The 19,282-nt window shown below is 42.5% G+C and overlaps 1 protein-coding gene across 1 annotated transcript; it reads right to left on the minus strand.

Moving 5' to 3' along the window:
- TM2D1 (TM2 domain containing 1) lies at positions 1–14,654 on the minus strand. The gene is made up of 6 exons (XM_061469641.1): positions 14,242–14,654; positions 12,852–12,925; positions 10,786–10,894; positions 6,475–6,566; positions 3,004–3,077; positions 1–1,748 (listed from the first exon to the last, which is right to left on the minus strand). The coding sequence occupies exons 1-6, from the start codon at positions 14,586–14,588 to the stop codon at positions 1,638–1,640; spliced, it is 807 nt and encodes a 268-aa protein (XP_061325625.1). The 5' UTR covers positions 14,589–14,654; the 3' UTR covers positions 1–1,637.
- Positions 14,655–19,282: the final 4,628 nt, after the last annotated feature.

Below are 19,282 nucleotides of genomic sequence, written 5' to 3' on the forward strand. Positions count from 1 at the left end.
CTTAGCCATGAGATTTTATTTGATTCAAACAGTTATTTTCCATCCACTTCCTGTCTGTTTCTGAGAGTGTTTCAGGAAACAAAAATGTACAAAGAGCATCCAGGGAAAGAGAGACAAAAGGGAGATAAAACAACTATCAGGCAAGTGAATGAAGGTAACAGTGCTCTTGTCTTTTTGAACCCAGAAGTAGAACGCAAGTATTCCAAAACTACATCTTCCTTGTGTGAAGGAAAGAATTAGTGTTAAGCACAAAACACTCCTCGTGATTTATTCTCATTACATATGTCAGGTTATGCTGATTTAGAAAAAACCTTGAGTTCTTTACAAAGCTTTCTGTGCACCAGCCAGTGTAGGTTTAAGAGAGTCTAAAACCCACAAACTGCACTTTTAAAGATCAATCCGGGAATCGCATTTTTTGCAATTCCCTTGAAAAATACCTTTTGTGGACACACAAGAACCATTTTGAAAATTTCATCTGAAAAAAACCCAAAAGAATGCCCCAAAGTTTTGAAAACTATCTACACTATAGTTTGTATCACGTGGATTTCTCACTCAGTTCTTGCCGGTTTTCATGAGAAGGTGAAGGGAATGTTTAAAATTGGTCAAATAACAAAGCTTCTGTGAACATGTCTCTGTGTGCATACACTTTTCTTTAAAGGAATATCTAGGTAAATCTTGGGTGTTGTAAAGACTTTGGTCAAACAACTTTGAAGGACACAGAACTCATTTCACTGAAACACAACTGATCTAAACCAACATCCTTTTAAGGGCTTTGTTAGTACAAAGAATTCACTTTTTTGACATTCTGTAGCTGTGAAATACTTACACGATTTTCTTTTCAGAAATAGAAGGTAAGTATTTCACTACAGATGGCTGCAAAGGAGGGGAAAAAAATCAAAATAAGCAGAATGAGTATTCCCTATTCTAACCTCAGGGCACCCCAACATCCACACTCCCTTTTTGTGATTTATAATCTACAGCTCTATTTTTCTATGCCTTCATATTTCTCATGTTGATCAGCGCTCTCCAGATTTTGCAACTTGTCCAAAATTTGTCTTTAACCTTTAGAGAAATAATTATTTAAATTAATGGAATTTCAAAGGATCCATCAGCACAAGATTTAGGGCCATCTGGATTTTAACTAAGAGGATAGAAAGGCCGTTTCTGCAGTTTGGGATATTTAAGTTCATTTACAAACTGCTACACATAGCTTCAAAAACAGACCCCAAGCATAATCCTGGCCCAGCCATGCTAAAACCCTCATCAATTTCGGTGGACTAAAGATCAGCATAGTTGTTCTGAACAAATCTTTCTCCACCTCTCTATAACACTCTAAATTATACTTACAGACACAGAAGAACGTCAGTGCAAATTGCAGAAGTCTGCACATTTCACAAATGGTACAACTTGGCAACAAACCATGTGCTCACAGAAATAGAGCAGTCACAAAGAAACTTGGCGCCTTTGAGGTAAACTCATTCACTTGAGGAATTTTCATATTTTATCATCTTTGTTCCATGTACATTTAGTATTCAGTTCTGATGAAGTGTAATTAATAAGTCATCAGCAATTTCGGTGGACGACTGGATCCATCTGTGGAACTGAAATGCACCTATTTGTGACACTTATTGCCAGGGTTAAGGATAGGTCTGCATTTTCCTGAATGTGGCATTGGTAATAGTGAGCCTTGTAAGCCTTGCTCCATAGTAATCTATAATGTAACTAGAGCCATCCGAAGGTCCGACAATCTACAAGAGAAAAAGAACCAAGACTTTTCAATATGAAGTGAAATATATACTTTGTGCTAATGTCTCAATTACTGCTAATTTTCCCATCATAAAATTAGTCATGCTTAATTAGTCAAACAGAAACTAGATTTATTTTGAAGTTATGCTTTAGTTTAACTGTTTTAGCAAGCCCTGTCTCAGAAGGAATATTTCCCCATGGCTTCTAATCAACCAAATTACACAGCCAGGCACTGGTGCTAAGTTAAGCCAATGAGGATTTGAGTCACAAAATGGGGCTAACACATGAGCGGGCTCCAAACCACTCTTCTTGAACAAAGGAGGGTAGGCCGGGGAAAATTAGGCTGATGACAAATATCTCTGAAATAGTGCACAGGTAAGAAATGGAGGGAAGGAGAAAAGATCGTGAGGTTTTTGTTCTGTAAATGCTAAATTGATGTGGGGTCACCACAGAGATGAATAAGGAGAGATGAAAGAAAAATACTCTCAACTGCATCTGTAAGTGATCTGAGGCAAGATGTGATAGCTATGTGATAGCACAGAAAGGAATTCGAGAACGCATATGATCTAAAAGATATATATTTTAAAACTATGCACCTTTGTGTATACATCTCTAAACCCATATAAACAATTCCCATATTCAAAACGCATTTTAAGTTCATCACAGGCAATTTGCAATTCATGCTAAATGGATGTGCTGCAGAATAAGACAATTTGGCAATTTCATGATGTCACAAAATGTCACCCCAGCTGGGGATTTAAACATCATGAATCCTACAGTGACAGCTCTCGGGTGACATGGGACTTGTACTTGGAGGAGATGAGGAAAAAGAAATGGCAATCTCCCCTCCTGCACACTGCATGGACACCCCAGATGATGGGCTCCATGAGAATGAAGCACATGCAAACACAGAGCTTCAGGACTTTGGGAACAGCAGGACACCTCGTGCAAAGTCCAACATTCTGCGTCACATAAAGAGCACACAGGCTCTGACAAAGATGAATTTATGGTGCTATAGCTTCTGAGCTATTCATTACAAGTATTCATTGATACCTAATCTAATTTTTAATTCAAACAGCAAATATATTGATATTTCATGCCCATATTCTACAACATCAACCTACAGTGCTAAAATAAATGCCTTTATTTTTCAGTACAAAAAAGTTCTTAAGGCCAAAATGCTAACAAAATATTAGCAATTAAATCAAAGCTTTAATAAAACCAGATTTGTAGCTTGTTTTGAAAGCCCTGACTTACCTGCATTGAAATAAGTATGAAATCAATTAGGCTCCCTATTCCACAAAATCCTACAGTGCAAAACTTCAACAAACCTAAAAAAAGGAAAACAGGTTTAAGCCATTCACTATGAAGTTCATAGGTTTCTGTGGCAATCACATTCCAACTCTCTCCCCATTGCACAAAAAAAAAAAATATATATATATATATATATATATATATATATATATATATATACACACACACATACACAGACACATCTAGAAACAGACCTAAAGTTAAAGATCTTCAATTCTCAGGGGAGGAACCAAACCACATATTCATATTTCTATGTCCTGAATACACTTCAAAGATATTAAACTTCAACAATTTCACTTTTTTAACAGATAAATATTCTTAAACAAGACAAAAGTTCATAACCATAAAACTGGAAATTTTCTTCTCTTTAATTGAGGCACAGGCAGAAATAATCCCAACTTGAGCTGCAAAATTTACTTGTGAATAGAAAGAGACTTTCTACCATCCCATGAGCTGCAGCACATACTGATTTGATTTTCAGAACACGCTACTTTGGCAAACAATCCTTTGTATCATTTTTGTATTTTTGCTGAAATAGGAATTTATTTTGAATACATATTAAACGAATATAAACATTTCTTTTTAACTGGTATTCAAAAATGTTATTTTTTGTATGAATAAATGAAAGATTAATAGAAAATATATGGGAATAGCAACTAACAGATAAATGTTTCATTAGAAGTTGCCATGCAAGGCAGACTTCATCTGGAAAATGCCTTCAGAAGAAGGAGGCTGTCTTAAATTTAGTTTTAACATCAGCAGTGTCTTATACAATGAATATAATACAATGAGTGGTATATATAAGTAATACTCCATTTGAGCTATGCAAACACCTAGGTTATTTTGAGAATGAGATACTCTTTGTGAAGACATTTGTCTCTTTACCCAGGCATAGGCAGTATGAGGAGGAATGTGTATCTGTTGCATTTAAATCAGTTGTAGGCTATGCTGTACAGGGAAAACACAGCTCACTGCTGAAAAACATACCCTTCCTGCGCTTACAAGGGCCAACACACTTCTGAAGCAAGAGAACACACTGGTAACGACAGTTAGTGTGGCATCCCAGAACACCTCTTCCCCACAGCTAGAAGTTGAGCTGTGTTGCATGATACCTGCTAGTAAAACCTCTAGCAAAAGCCCTTCTCCAAAGACTAAGCCTGCTCTTGGTCAAACACCTTAAAGTCTCCTGACCTCCACCTCCTCCTTTGTGCTCCCTCTCTCTCAGAAGCAGAATTCTCTCCCACATACCACCTCCTCTCCCCCATGCCCTGTTTATGAGGCTGCATACGGAGGAGTAACTGCATGCACGCTGCAGGAAGAGCATCCCACAGTCTGGATACAGCTCCCAGAGTTGACAAGATGAAACTAGCCAGATTTATAAATGCCAGGGAGACAGTTTATAACCTCTCCATGGAACAACACAATAGTCAGAGAGCACAGGGGAAAAATACCTAACGACCAAGAAGATGAAAGAGTAGTAAAGTAGCAGGATGGTTTTCGAGCTGATTAGAGAAAAAAACTTACGTGCATATTGCAACTGAAGTGGTGCCACTTAAACATGCAAAACCCAAAGTACTTCATTGTTTAAAACAACTTGTTCCCAGTGGCTGACCCATGAGACTTGCAGCAGCCAGACACAGCTAGCCTGGCAGTAGCATAGCAAAACATAAGGGAAACAGCCAGCTAAATGTTGGCCTTAGGAAACAACAGTTGAGATTATTAAATAATGCCAAATTCTGGAAAATGGTTTACTTTGTTATTACCTGCACTGAGTGCAGTCACCATTTAAGATAATTGTGACACTTCTCCAAGCTCTGGTCCTGAACTTCAGCGTCAGTTGGCATTTCCAAGAGCACCTCCAGTTTATTTGAGGAACTGGCTGCTCCATCATACTGGATGTAGAAGAACTGTTTCTGAACCTGGCATGTATTTCTGGAGTGCAGGGTAAAGTTGATTTTTTTCTCTTCCTCCTCACTTCCCTCCCCAACAAGCAGATTACACTGAGAAAATAAACTCCTCTAAAGTATGGAGGGAAAAAATAGTGCTCTTACACAGTAGTAACTTATGGTTTAGTTCACAGTGTGTGGGAGAAGAAGAGGTTGCTTTCCTGATTTCTTCACATTCAACAGCTTGTATTTGTGTGCTCTTTAAGCAAAAAAAGAAGGAAAAAAAAATAAACCAAAGAGTGGTTTACAGTCTTTATTATGCTTGCACAAAGTATTTCAATGATATTAACCTTTCTTAACCATTTTTTGCCAAGGTATGGATGACCTCAAAAATCCCCAATCAGCAATCAGTAAAGGAATCCAGTGTATTGATCTTCTACTCTTACCTATTTGCTTTTGCCAAAAGCTTGAAAATGTGACTGTGGAAGAGTTTAATTTTAAGTTTTTTACCTTTGGTTACTGGCTACAGTATATTCCAGTAGGGTTAACAAGTATAAGCCATAAAGAACTTCTATAGAAGAATGGAGGATTTATAAGCCTATATTACGACGATATATTACAAAGTAATTACTACAAATTATTATTCCAAATGCAATGGAATAACAAAAAGATGCACCTTATTGACCACTTCCAAAAATGGATCATTTTGTGAAACAGATGGAAAAAGTAAATGTTAATTAGGGAATCTCAGGTTAAAAAAGACACAGATGTTAAACACAAGATTACTGAGAAAGACAGAGAATGTTACGAAAACAACAAGGATTTGCATTTAGTGGGCAGAAACTCAAAATTCCAAGCTGAAGTGGCAGTAACATGTAGCTTTTCCTAATTCATTGCTCCATGCTACCTAGGCTTAAATTTATTCCATTTGCCCAGCTCAGAAACAAAGCCTGTAAATATTGCCTGTATTTCAAAGCCAATGGCAACACCACACTGGGAATAAGGTCCTAAAAACACTAGCCAGAGGTAGGTCTTATTAAAGGTCCAGTTTCTGCAGAACTGTTATTATAATACTATGAGCTACTTTGAAGATATCTATTTGCCAAAATAAATTCCATATCCCAAAACAGTGTAAAATTTGTCCATTATTTTCCTAGTAAAATCAAGCATCATTAGCTGGCACACAAGTCAAAACCTCTTCTGTTTCAGTGCATCACAAAAAATGCTGTGGTAAACATCAATGCAAAGCAAATGTAAAGCAAAACTATGAATACCAATAATCAAGTTTGCTTATTAGGATTTTATCTTTTGGAACAACTACATACCCATTTGCCACCACTTACTCCAACAGAATAGCAGGCTGAAGATAATGCAGAATTTTATCTTACTTGACAATAAAGTAAGGATCCTAGTTGTAAATATTAAAACCATGACTGTCAGCCTTCATTACCCAAAATATAAACGTACACATACAACTCAATCATAACAATAAGCTCTATCTCAAAGACAAAATAAGAAAGAAACTCACCTAATGCAGGATAGCCTAGATAAAATCTATCTGCTCCAAGCCATCCAAGAAATAAGGACAGAGCCACTGCCACTTTGTATGAGTATCCATTTCTGCCAAAAGAAATAAGCAATGTAGACAATGACTGCAAGATATATTCATACTTCTGAGAATTAAAGTAGTGAGTCATTTGCCTGCTGCTTCATTTTTTAAAAACCCTACAGACTGTTATTTAGCTTCAGTGAACAGACACAGAATTGATAATATTAAGCTTTCAAACCGGGTAGGCACCCTCCATAAAGCAACCTCAGCTGTTGCAACTTGACTATACTCTTGCAGAATACAGACTATTCTGAAACTAAATCATGATTTCTTGTCAGGACGTAATCCCCAGTTTCACAGAGTACTTCCTAACAGTTCAGCCCTACTGAGACAACCCTAGAAAGCCAAGAGGTGTATGCACACTGTCTGTAGGCATTAGTCTCACACTCAGCCAAATTGAGAGGAATAGAATAGACAGGTGAGATGTCAGCAGAGACAGGAACTGGAATGAGATCTGAAGGAGAAATGAACCACGGCCACTGGTTGAAGAATATGCAGGAAGGATTCAATAAAAAGGGTCAGTCATGTATCCATTTACTACACTCTAAAGGTAGTAAATGCCACAAACTCACAATCAAAAAGGACTGCTAATGGTACAAAGATGTACAGAGGTATTGTAAAGTTAAGCATCCCATGGTTAGAAATACAAAACAAATACACACAACAGAGTTTTTGAGATTTATGCTAATAGGCACCATTCTGGCCACTTAACCACGTGTAACTTTACTTGTAAGTGACTTATACTAATAAGTGAGCTAGAAACATATAGCTGTCAACACTAGAACTTGCTGGACCATTTGCTGCATTGGCGAAGAGCTGGCTTCTGAAAAGAAAAGCAAACCCAAATGTAATTAGAACTTCAAAAATATTCAATAATTCACTGCTTTGATCCATGCACTACTATGTCCCAGCAATTACATAATACGTCCAAATTAAGCTCTCGGTTGACAGTTGAATAAAACATAGTTTCAGAAAGACAGGAGCTGAGAAAGGTCCAAGCACCTTTATTAAGCACTTTCAATGCCAAATAAAGATCCACCTTTTTGCTTATTATCTAGATTTACTGACTTTAAAACTTAATGGCAACATTAAGGGATTAAATCATGCCTCTTACCTCAATATTTGTTACTTAGCACTTATTAGCAACACAGAATGTACTGGGCATTCCTGGAACCTAACGTAACGTAAATTATCATCTTTAGAGCTGTCTTGTTTCTACTGTAAAGAACACTAATGGTTTTATTTGAAAATTGAGGGAAAATGTTGGAAATTGTTTATGAACTACAAAAGTGTCAACAACTCTCCAAGGACATGAAAGCATAAAACAAGCTCTTACACAAAAGGTGGGAACACAGTTCCATTTGAAATGCTCCTGATCAAAACTAGCAATAAAGCAAGCACTTGCCTACACATTGAGATGCTTTTAAAAGCAGAACAGTGTGGAACCCCGTCAGCATCAAACTGATGGGCAGAAGAAATCTAGTCTGAAATGGAATAGTGTATGTTAATAGTGTAACAAAGCTGCATCCACTCTTGCATTTCCTTTGTCTTACTCTTTCAGACAAAAATATGCACTGAAGACTAAATCAGCGAGTAGGAAAATAACACATCCCAGGCATCTAAGTGAATTTCTACAGTTGGGTAAAAGATGCAATTTCTTTTCACTTCCTCATCTGATTTTTTTCTTGCTTCTCAGCCTTAATTTTTCCTGCATATGTTTCTTCCACCTGCCATGCTAAAAACGTTCTTCCAGATCTTCCACATCCGTTGATAATACTACACAGGTAGTGCTGTCGGTCATGGTGGTTCCTGTGCTCTTTCTGGTTCTCTTAGCACTTCTCAAGGACCCATCCACACTGAACTTCATGAATTTCACAGAGTACTGTTTTGTGGACTCCTTTCCTGTAACGGCAATACTTAAGCAATAGACATTTCAAGTCTGCAGAGTCACGGCCTGCACATATTAAGCAAAATACATGCCAGAGTGCCCATGTGGGGAGTTCTAGAGTTCAGGGGGAAAAAAACTACCTCCAAAACAAATTAAAACCAAACCAAAGCAAACTTGACTTTGCTGGAGTAATCTCATTAGCACTTTCAAGCTTTCCCTTGAACTAACACTGGGAGCAGCTGAACTTGAACACATCCACTTATACAAACACATAACATCTCCTGGTCTTGCTCTGTAATAACTGGATCCCAGAACTGTTATCTGGACTGTTCCTGAATTACAGTTTGGCTAAGGCAAGCTTGCTGACTTGTCCTTTCCAAAAGCTAGGAAGAGAGCTGAAGCTGATCTCCCCATGCTAGGACAATCCTGCTAATGGGAAGATGCCTTCACAAATTAATTTTCTAGTTAAACGATGTGCAGTTATTTGTGCCAGAAGACAGGTACAATTTCCACCAAAACTCAGATAAGACTAGAAAATCTACAAAAAGCAGTAGAAAATGCAGGCCTATTGTTGCAATACTAAGCTGGAGATTCCTACTTAACGTTTCTCATCATAAGTAACATTCCAAATGGCTTATAAAAGGCTTATATAAATGATCAGTGATTAAACAACTTTTTAGACAAGTATATGTAGGAAGGATGGTAGTATTCATCTTGCTGCCATTTCTACCTGGCTTTGGGACTTTATCAAAGGCATGTTTCAGTAACTCTTCCTACATTCCCAGTTGTATTTCACTGGAGACTTCAGGAAGCCTACAAAGGGTCCCCCTTCCGCCATACAAGCAGTCATGAGACTGGGAAAGCCACACCAAGCTCTTTTGGTAGGGTAGCCATTGATTATTTCACCATAAAGAATCATTATGATCAAGTAGAAGACATCCCAAGAAGGATGACTTTTTCTGCCTACATATAATTTTTCATTAATAAATGTAATGAAAAGCTACATTTAAAACATGTTTCTAGAAGATGTATTAAACCAAAAATACACACATATATAAAAAACTCCAAATGGAAGAATTACTGTCTACTCCAAAGAGGAAGCAATTTTATTAAACTAGTATAGCTCATCTTGTTCTCAGTCCCCATCACAGATGGGACTGAAACGCAATTGTTTCCGGACAAAAATGTGACTGAAGTCTAGTTTGCTAGCATTTAAATTTGATTAGATGTAATAATATGTTTTCTTCAATTTGCTGAGCTTTGACTGTCGACAAGACTAAATATAGAGGAAAATATTTATGAAACTAAGAGGCAGAGCTGTACTTCAGAGTTAGGCAAATTATTGAGCAGTAAGATTGCATTAGAGTTATTTGCTCACTGGTGTGATAAGGAATATCCAGCGAATATTACTGGTGGTTTAATTTCCAAAGATTCCAGTAGGACAAAAGCAAAAGGTTCCTGCATGAAGCCCACAAGAAGGAGAAACAAATGGTACTGACAGGTGTTGGCTGATCATTAGCATCGGCCAGTTGGAACATTTATTGGTACCCAGAGCTCTCCACTGCTCACAATGTGCCTCAGAAAAACATGGTCCACCATTTTCATGTTTCAGAAACAAGTTCTTAAAAGACACAGAGGATTTGATTAAACACAAAGGTTGTTTAAAAATAGAGAACACTTCCTCTGAAAGAGATTTGGGGGGGAACTGGATTGAGACTTAAAACTTCCCCAATATTCACGCATACTACAACTTAAGCTGCAGCTACAGGCACACTTTAAACTGGCATAAACCAATATCAACACTGACAGAGCAGTGCAGTCCAGCCCTTCTTTCTCCATTTCTTTATCCTTGAGTTGCCCTCATCCTCACACTGGCACAAGCACCTGAAGTGACTCAAACTGGGGAAGTGATCCAAGTTAGTTCAAACCAAGATCAGTTCCCTCATTCAGTATATGGTACATCAGGGGAAGGGATGGAGAGGTGTCCCCAAACAGCTCTTTTCAGCAGCTGTGTGGATTTTAAACATGTGTGAAATGCAGCTTTAGCGTTTACGGTAAGTTTTTGCCAGGGTAAAGTACTAAGTAAAGCAAAGGCAAAATACTAAGGTAAAGCAAAGACACAAACATAACTAAACAAAGTGTCTAAATCAGAGACAGATTTACTCATAAACATGCATATTGTATCCTTGTATTGCTTATTGTGTCTATTACAGGATTAAGTACTGGGCAATAGGTGTATGGTTCTATCTTCTCTTTTTCCATCTGTCAACACATCAAACTGTTTTAGAAAAACACCAATGTGAAAACAGATAAATTATAACAAAAGGTAACAGTGTACTTACACATTGCGACATGCAATAGGCTTGTAAAATCCAACTTCATGTCCTGTAAAGACTTTTTCTACACCAAGGTGATCTTTGCAAGTAATATTTGGTGCTGGCAGACACTGAACTGAGGACAAAAAATTATATGAAATTAAGCAGTAACTGTGCATTGTAGCATTTTTTTCTGACACAAGTGAAATGAACAAATGAAAATCTACTGTGCAATAGTCTTGACACAAAGCAGAGTCCAGAAACATAGTCTGAATAACTTTTTAAAGTCATTCATATGACTTCAAAAAGTCATAGAAACTTACATACATATTACATATACTTTTTCCTTGCTACATATTAAGTAAATTATACAAACCTAATTGCTGCCCTAATTCTGGTTTAATTTCCATTCTGGCTCCAATATGAGTCAATGGGAAAGCTGAACTTGACATACAGAAAACATTGCATCATGAGAAGTCAAATGTTGGAACATGGGGCCGAGATGTAGTGCCATCATATCCTTGGAGGTTTTCAAGATCTGACTGCACAAATCCCCAGGCAACCTGGTGTGAATTGAGTGCCAGTGCTGCTTGGAGCAGGAGGGTGGACGAGCTCCTGAAGAGTCTTTCAACCCAACTTATTCTATTATTCCATTATTTTAAGCTAAGGCTTGAGTCCTAAGAGACCCAAAGTGGATATCACAGCAGAAAGTGACATCTGCTAAAAGTCTGCAATGTATTGTCAGACTATTAGTCACTATCCAGTGTTATTTCATGTAGAAAAATTAAACAAAGAAAGCAGTTGCTTTCTGCTACTCAGAAGCCCACAGCAGTTAACATATATTGATACAGAAAAGGCCACAGTTATCTTGTCAATCTGACACCAGTAAGACTCCAAACCTGTTACTCAATAAGACTACTTCAATGCTTTGACTTAAACCCTAATTTGTTTGGGTGATGGATATCAGAAAGGTATTCAGAAACAGCAGTGCTTCAGGCATGATCCAGAAGATTAACTTTTTATTACTTAGGTAATACTGAAAAAGAAAACAGCTCAAATACTGTGGGAACAATCTAAAACCTCCTATATGTGTTAAAACACCACATAGACATAGAAAACAACATGCTAATTATTAGCAACTCTCTCCACTCTGAAGCTTATCTCCTGTTCTGATGTGTAGTGTATTAAATACAACCACAGTGTAATTGGTTAGACAACAATCTGAGCTGAGAATCATCTCAAACTACATCATATACTTTCTGCTCAAAGACTGGCTATTTACAATCAGGGACACAACGTCAAAGATGATGTAAAGGCCTGAATAACTTTACAAAAGATCCATTTTGAATAGTATTTTCATCCAGTCTCTGAAAAATATTTGGAAAACCTTCACTATCCCTGAACATCCCAGTGAAGAAAATCATTCAGCATTTATGGAAAGCAAAACATGAAAGACAACAAGCATACAAATTGTGTTTTAAACATGAATGCACATAAAGTAAAACTGTTGTGCTATTAACTAACACAGAGATCATTTACTTCAGCATCTGAGAACACTAGAAAAGCTACGCAGAAGTGGTAAACCAAGTGATCAATTTAAGCACTTTTCTGTTGTACTCCAAAGTACATCAGAACTTATCAAAATAAATGTAAGTGCTCTCAAAACAGAGCCTTATGTCACCAAAACCTCCTGGTGATGGAAGGCACTATGTTCCCTTGAAGTATTTCTATTAAAGAAATACATTTTGAAGGCTGTTGCATCATGTGTCAACTCTTTTAATAATTATATGCAAAATCATTATGACAGGAATGGGTTGTTTTAATCACAGTAGTGCAGGACAGAGCCTAGAGGATATAGCATAAATGGAAGAGATTTACCAGAAACCTCACTTACAAATGTACCAATCAGAGACAATGTATTCATTCATTTTTTAGTAAAGCATCCAATCCACACAAGTGGTTTAGGCTTTCATACTAATGATATTACTAATCCCACGTTTTATAAAGCTCATCTAGCAGATACACAAATGCATAAATTGAATACTTCCTTGGAAAATTAAGCTAATGTCAACATATAAGTTAGAAATCCTTACCATATGCTGTGTGATTTGTGCAATTCATTGGTTCTTGGGTACTATTGTCTATTTTAGGCTCGTCACACATATATGTTCAGGTAATTGAGGAAAACATTTTTCACATCAAACACTACAACAGGTTTAACAGTAATTTATTCCACCCTCTTTAAACCCTGGGGATTTAAGGTGCACCTTGATGTTAGCTCCTACCCATCCCCCAAAATAGGAACAGCACATTACCATACACTAAATCTGCTAATCCAATTTAATACACCAATATATCGCATAAGCTCCACATTTAATTAGTGCTGCAGTCAGCACTACCTAAAGGAACAATATTTATCAGTCACATCCTCTGTATTTGAAGGCAACAAGGTAGCGCACCTAAAGTAGTCTTCTTCCCTTATTTCAGTATCACAGTAACTTAAAATTGAGGCATTTGGTTGAGAAGATGAAATCTGCAGTAACACAGAAAATTGAAAGAACACCTAAAAATGAACACAGTATCCCAAAATGGTTTGAGTTGGAAGGGACCTTAAAGCTCACCAGTTCCAACCCCTGCCACACGCAGGGACACCTTCCACTAGAGCAGCTTGCTCCAAGCATCTGTGTCCAACCTGGCCTTGAACGCTTCCAGGGATGGGGCAGCCACAGCTTCTCTGGGCACCCTGTGCCAGCGCCTCAGCACCCTCACAGGGAAGAGCTTCTTCCTTATATCCAACCTGAATCTCCCCTGTTTAAGTTTTAACGCATTACCCCTTGTCCAGGAATCTGGACTAGAAAAAACACTGAGCAGGAACTAATAGGTATGAATGGCCAGAGCCAAGGAAAGCAGGAGATGAAGTTAACTTTTCCAAGGTTTTCTTTCCTGATACTTTGGATGATCCATAACGGCCAGCTACCATCAACAAGCGTTTTCTGGGGAAGGCCTGACAGGGTTTTGGAGAGTCACGGTCTAACACTAGCACCCTGCTCCTCTGGACTGCAAGGAACTTAACATGGTGCAAAGACACCGCATCCCACTCAAGTGTCCTGCAAACAATGAGAAGGTGGAGAGGTGGGGAAGAGGGGTGTCTCATCCCAGGAGATTTACTCCTTGAAAATTGGAGGCACCCCGACCTTGGACACACTGCACACCCCCAAAATGAACCCAGGCCACTGCTGACGTGCCCTCTCCTGCTCCTTCCAGCCGAGAACCCCTCGGGGCTCCTAACCTGAGGCTTCCTGACACCCGAGGGACACTCCGGCCCTGTGAGGCCCCTCACACCCTCCACCTCCCCCGTTCCTTCCCTCCGAGGCGGCTGGACAAGCGGCCCCCCTTCAGGCACCGCCAGCCCCTCCGCGGCCCCATCGTCATAGCAACCGAGGCCCCGCCGCACGGCCCCAGCCCCGGCCGCGCTCAGGATATTGCCCCAGCCTCAGCTCGTCGCACTTCAGCGACGGCTCCGTGCCCGCCGCTCCCTCCACGGCTGCACCCGCGAACCACAGAAGGACAAGCAGGATCCGCGCCTCCGCCGCGCCTCTCCGCCTCCCCGGCCCCGCCGGCAGCCGCCGCGGCCGGGCGGCCATGATGGAAACTCCCGCTGCCGTCAGCTGACTCGCATGGCCCCGAGGCGCCGCAGGGAGGAGCGGACCCCGCGGCCGGGGGAAGGCCGCTTTCCTGCGGGGAGGGGCGGGAAGCGTGGCCCTGCGGACTGCTCGCGGGCTGATGAGCGAACTGGTGTGGGATGGGGGGAGAATGACCTCAGTAAACATGGCTCCCCAGGCAGCTAATGGTCAGCGACGAAGGCAGAGCGTGCCCCTACTCAAGATGGCGGCTGTACCCTGATAAAAGATGGCGGCACCCGCCACCACCACCTGGCAGGCTGGCTCGCACCTGCCCTTACTTAAGATGTCGGCCATGAGGGTCCGGGCCGGCGGGAGGCGCGGCGGCGGTGTGGGGCGGAGTTAAAAGGGAAGGCTGCTCCTGCTGCAGGTCTGGGGTGTGAGGAGGCGGATCAGTAGGAGCCGGAGCTGTCCTGGTGCCTGAAGCGGGAGGGGAGCGGTGGCTAGGGCGAGGGCACTTCCTCAGAGAAGAGAGGTGAACGCTCCCTGCGCTTCCAAACACCGAAGCTGTGACTTTTGGCCCGGCAGGTGACATCTGGTATCTGGGTGTTGGTCACCGAGGGTGTCCCTGGTGGTGTCTGGTTTTGGCTGGTGCTCTGACAGTGTTTTCAGAAGCCCACAGAAGTGGTTAAAAGGGTGGTCTGTGTGGCAGCGCTGTGGCAGCCATGTGCCACTGTGTCCTGCATACCCACAGCAGTCAGAGTAAATAGATAGTTCAGAATTCTTACTCTATTATCACATTAAATTATGATAGTTATTGTTAAAGTGCTGTTTATTTTATTTTTAGAGGGATACTAAATGCTTGGAGCAGGCATGTTTTTATTTTTATCAGTGTTTGCTCTTTGTAAGGCATTTTGTGGTGGTGAAAACTTTAAACTGGCTTTAACCTGCCAGAGGGGAGGCTGAGATGAGCTCTTAGGCAGAAGCTCTTCCCTGTGAGGGTGCTGAGGCGCTGGCACAGGGTGCCCAGAGAAGCTGTGGCTGCCCCATCCCTGGCAGTGTTCAAGGCCAGGTTGGACACAGGGGCTTGAAGCAAGCTGCTCTAGTGGAAGGTGTCCCTGCCTGTGGCAGGGGCTGGAACTGGATGGGCTTTGAGGTCCCTTCCAACCCAAACCAGGCTGGGATTCTATCATTACCAAACTTTTCTTCAAGTACTAACCTCTCTGAAAGTTGTTTCATGTCCTTGTGGTGTTTGATTTTGAAGCCATCAGTTGTCAGTTGCGAACTTCTGGGGATTATGGACTGTTTATAGGAGATACACCATGTGGAGTAAATTCACCCAGGAAAGGCAGCGTTGCTCTCTTAAGCTTACATCTGCTCTAGCAGCATTTCCTGAAGAGGAGTAGGGACCTAGACACTGCAAAAGAGGGAAAGCAACTCTGAGATAGTATTTAAGAAAATGTTGTCATTGCACAGCCCTTCTGGAAGCCCTTTGGTTTTGATGGCCATGATTTTGGTGACTGAATGGCGATTTGTACACAAGTCTGTTGGTACCAACGAGAGCTTTGTCACAGTCCTAGCTACTCAAAAGAATCAGTCAAACCACGGATTTAAGACATGTGGATGGCTGACAAAAAGCTCAGCCAGTGATGTGAAATATTGCCATCTAACAGCTTTTGGGGAGATTTGTGTAAACCAAATTGCCAGTCTTGATTTTTGCAAAGTATGCAAATGAAAATTGATACTCCCTCCAGCAACTGGAAGCGAAAGGCCGGGGCCAGAGTGTATTTTGTCATGAACTCAGCCCTCCGAGATCGAGCCTGAGGTGCACTGATGAGAAAAGTGCTTGGCTCTTGTCTGCAGTGCATCTCTCGGATGGATAAATACATGGCTTGCTGTTCATCACTGTCAAGGAAATTGTCACTTCTCACGAGCGCTACATTAATTAAAGCTGAGAGAAAGGACTGGGAAGTTAGGCGTTTGGAGGCTGTATTTTTAAAGGAAGAGGATGGAATGATGTGTTCGTAGCATGTTGCATGCTTTAGTGCAACTGCTGTCGCTTGGTACAAGTAAAATGGGCACTAGAATGAGGGGAAAACAATCCAAAGAGGTAAAATTAATTTCCAAACCTTTTGTAGCCCTTACCCTATGCAGCTGTAAGGGCTATATGAGATCTGCAAATGAGCTAGTGAAATGAGGTAGAATACATATTGGTTTTGGAGTTTCCTTTGACCTTTTTATGTCTGTGTACATATATATCTTTAAAAACCTGAATGTGGACTAATGTACGTGTTTCAGAGGTAGAAAGCACCCACAGTTCCTGCAATTAACTTCACCTAAATTGGTAGCTGCCCAATATTTGCAACTATTAGTATTGTATAAAGTATTTTTAGTATGAGGTGTCCCTGCCCATGGCAAGGGGGGTTGAACTTGATGATCTTAAGGTCCTTTCCAACCCTAACTATTCTGTGATTCCAACTAGCAGTAGGAAAACTTTGCTGTTATTGCCATGGCAGGCAATCTGCCGGGTCTCCTGAAAGCCACGGGTAAGACGGTGTGTCAAGAGTGGTGTTAGGAGCAGTGCTGGTTCTGGTGAGTGCTGTGGGAGGCAGTTGTGCACTGCCAGCTTGGTGTTCTGTGGGGGGAAGTATTATGACCCCTTAACTCCATCCAAGTCCCAGTCCTCCTGCAGCTTTTGATGTTCCCTTCTGTGGAAGTGTAGGGGCTGCACTGCTGAGGCTTGCCTCACCTCTGGGAATTTGAGCTCAAAGCGGCTCTGAGTTCATGTTTGGACACTGATTTACTGCAAGGGAATAAGAAAAAAAAGAAACCAAAGCCCAAAACTGTTCAACAACACCCACATGCACGCTTTTCCCTCACTGGGGAGCCTGGTGGCCATTATGGCAGGTATACCCTTTAGGCCTGTGATTTATAAATACACTGGCAAGTCAGGATTGCCTGAGAATTTACGTTGCTTTTAAGGTCTGCATTTCACAAAGCAGCTGCTCCCACTAGCTGCTGGGACCAGACTCGGTGTCCTGTTTGGGAGCTTCAGCCCATATTCTCTGTCCCCATCTTCATAGAATGGTTTAGGGTTGTAAGGGCCCTTAAAGTTCCTTCAGCTCCAACCCCTGCCACGGGCAGGGACCCCTTCCACTAGAGCAGCTTGCTCCAAGCCCCTGTGTCCACCCTGGCCTTGAACACTGCCAGGGATGGGGCAGCCACAGCTTCTCTGGGCACCCTGTGCCAGCGCCTCAGCACCCTCACAGGGAAGAATTCTTCCCAGTGTCTAAGCTAAACCCCTCAGCAGCAGCACGGAGAGGCCGGGCCCTGCCCTGTTCTGAGCCTCCAGTTCAGGTCACGGCTCTCCGTTGCCGCCCGGCAGGCAGTTCGGGCCTCCCCAAGCCGGGCAGGGGCCGCTTGCTGCTGCAGCAGCGCTTCTCCCGCCGGGCCGGGCCGTGCCGGGGCACGGGCGCTACGTGCCCGCCCGGCCGCTGTCTGCGGGCCGGTCCCTCCCCCGCCGGAGGGCTGCGGCCCGGCCGTCCCTCGGGAGGCGGCTCTCCCGCCGCGCCGCCCCGGCTTCCTGCGCCGCAGGTGAGGCGGGCTCGCCCGCCGCTTCCCGCTTCCGCCCAGGTGAGAGCCGGCGGCCATCCCCCCACTCCGACCAGCGCCGCGTCCCGCCCGCAGGTACCGCGCGGTCCCGGCCCCTCAGCAGCGTCCCCAGAGCCAAGGGGAGCCGCCGCCCCCTGCTCGCCGTCGGCTCGGTCGCGGCCCCGGGCCCCCTCAGGCTGCCGAGGACATGACTTCGGCAGTGGGGCTGAGGGCTGAAGGAAGGGCGGAGGGGCGGCGGCCGGTGAGGGCCTGAGGAGAGGCCTCGCTGCCCTCGTCGCATTGGGGCCGTCAGGTGTGGTGGTGTCTGGGAGGGGATGTCTCCTCCGGCAGGTAGAGTCAGCTTGTTGTGAGGGGTTTAATTCCTTCTTCGGGCAGCGCTAGTGCTTGGTTCTGGGGTAGGTCCTCTGGAGAAGAGTTTCCTACATCTCCTCGCTTCTTCAGCTCCTGACCCATATCTGGATGTGAGCACTGCCACGGTCAGCGTACCTGCCCTTGCCACAGACTCCCACCTCAATGCTCATTCGGTTTTGGACACCAGGGCCCTCGGAGCCTCGTTGACAGCCCCATAAAGGCTGGGGAGAGCTTCATGACTCCTGAAGGAGTGTCCCAAGAGGCAGGAGTTGTCTTGGTGTTGTGCAAATAGTTTCCATTGCTTGGAGAGGCCGTGTCATGATGGGGAGAGGAGGTGGTGCTAGGCAAGTGACGTGTGGTTTGTAACACTTTCCATCAGTGCCTCTCAAACTTCAGAGGTTATTAACAAAGCAGGTTTTTATTTAGGGGTGATTAATAGGAAAACAGTTCTTTTGTGTTCCTTGTGATTTTTGAAGCGTAGAAATTCAGAATGGTTCCAGGTCTAACAGCTCTGTTCCCCCATGAAGTGATTTGTTTATTGCCTACACCACCATCATAGTAACTTCAGTAAAAGGCAATATTTCTAACTCAGAAATAAGTTTTCCACGAGCTCTGTGAGAACAGGTTTCTGAGGCCATGTTGTTGCTTTGTGAAGAGCAGCTTCGGCATGAGCTCACCCTTCTTTTAGACTTGAGACAACCCACACCAGCGCTTCCTGAGAGGCTGAGGTCCACAGCAGTTCAGGTTCTGCTTGTTGAAAGTTAGCATGCCTTGGGAGTGAGTAAGGCTTATTTTCATCCACATGGAGACATGTACATGAGGAGGTTTTGGTTGTTTTTTGCTTTCCATCTTATGGTCACTAATCATAGGTAACAGCAGGACACGCTCGGTTTGCCCATGGAGTAGGGTTTTTATATTCAACAATATTTAGCTTTGACCTG

The sequence above is a fragment of the Pezoporus flaviventris genome, unplaced genomic scaffold (genome assembly GCF_033815535.1).
Source record: "Pezoporus flaviventris isolate CSIRO_AGI_PZ_B2104156 unplaced genomic scaffold, CSIRO_AGI_Pfla_v1 ptg000059l, whole genome shotgun sequence".
NCBI classification, from domain to species: Eukaryota; Metazoa; Chordata; class Aves; order Psittaciformes; family Psittacidae; genus Pezoporus; species Pezoporus flaviventris.

Coding starts and splice junctions, on each gene's coding strand:
- TM2D1 (XM_061469641.1), bottom strand. CDS start 14,588: ATGTTTACTGAGGTCATTCTCCCCCCATCCCACACCAGTTCGCTCATC. Junction 10,895..12,851: donor CACAAATCACACAGCATATG/GTAAGGATTTCT, acceptor TTTTGTCCTCAG/TTCAGTGTCTGCCAGCACCA. Junction 1,749..3,003: donor TCATACTTATTTCAATGCAG/GTAAGTCAGGGC, acceptor TTTCTCTTGTAG/ATTGTCGGACCTTCGGATGG.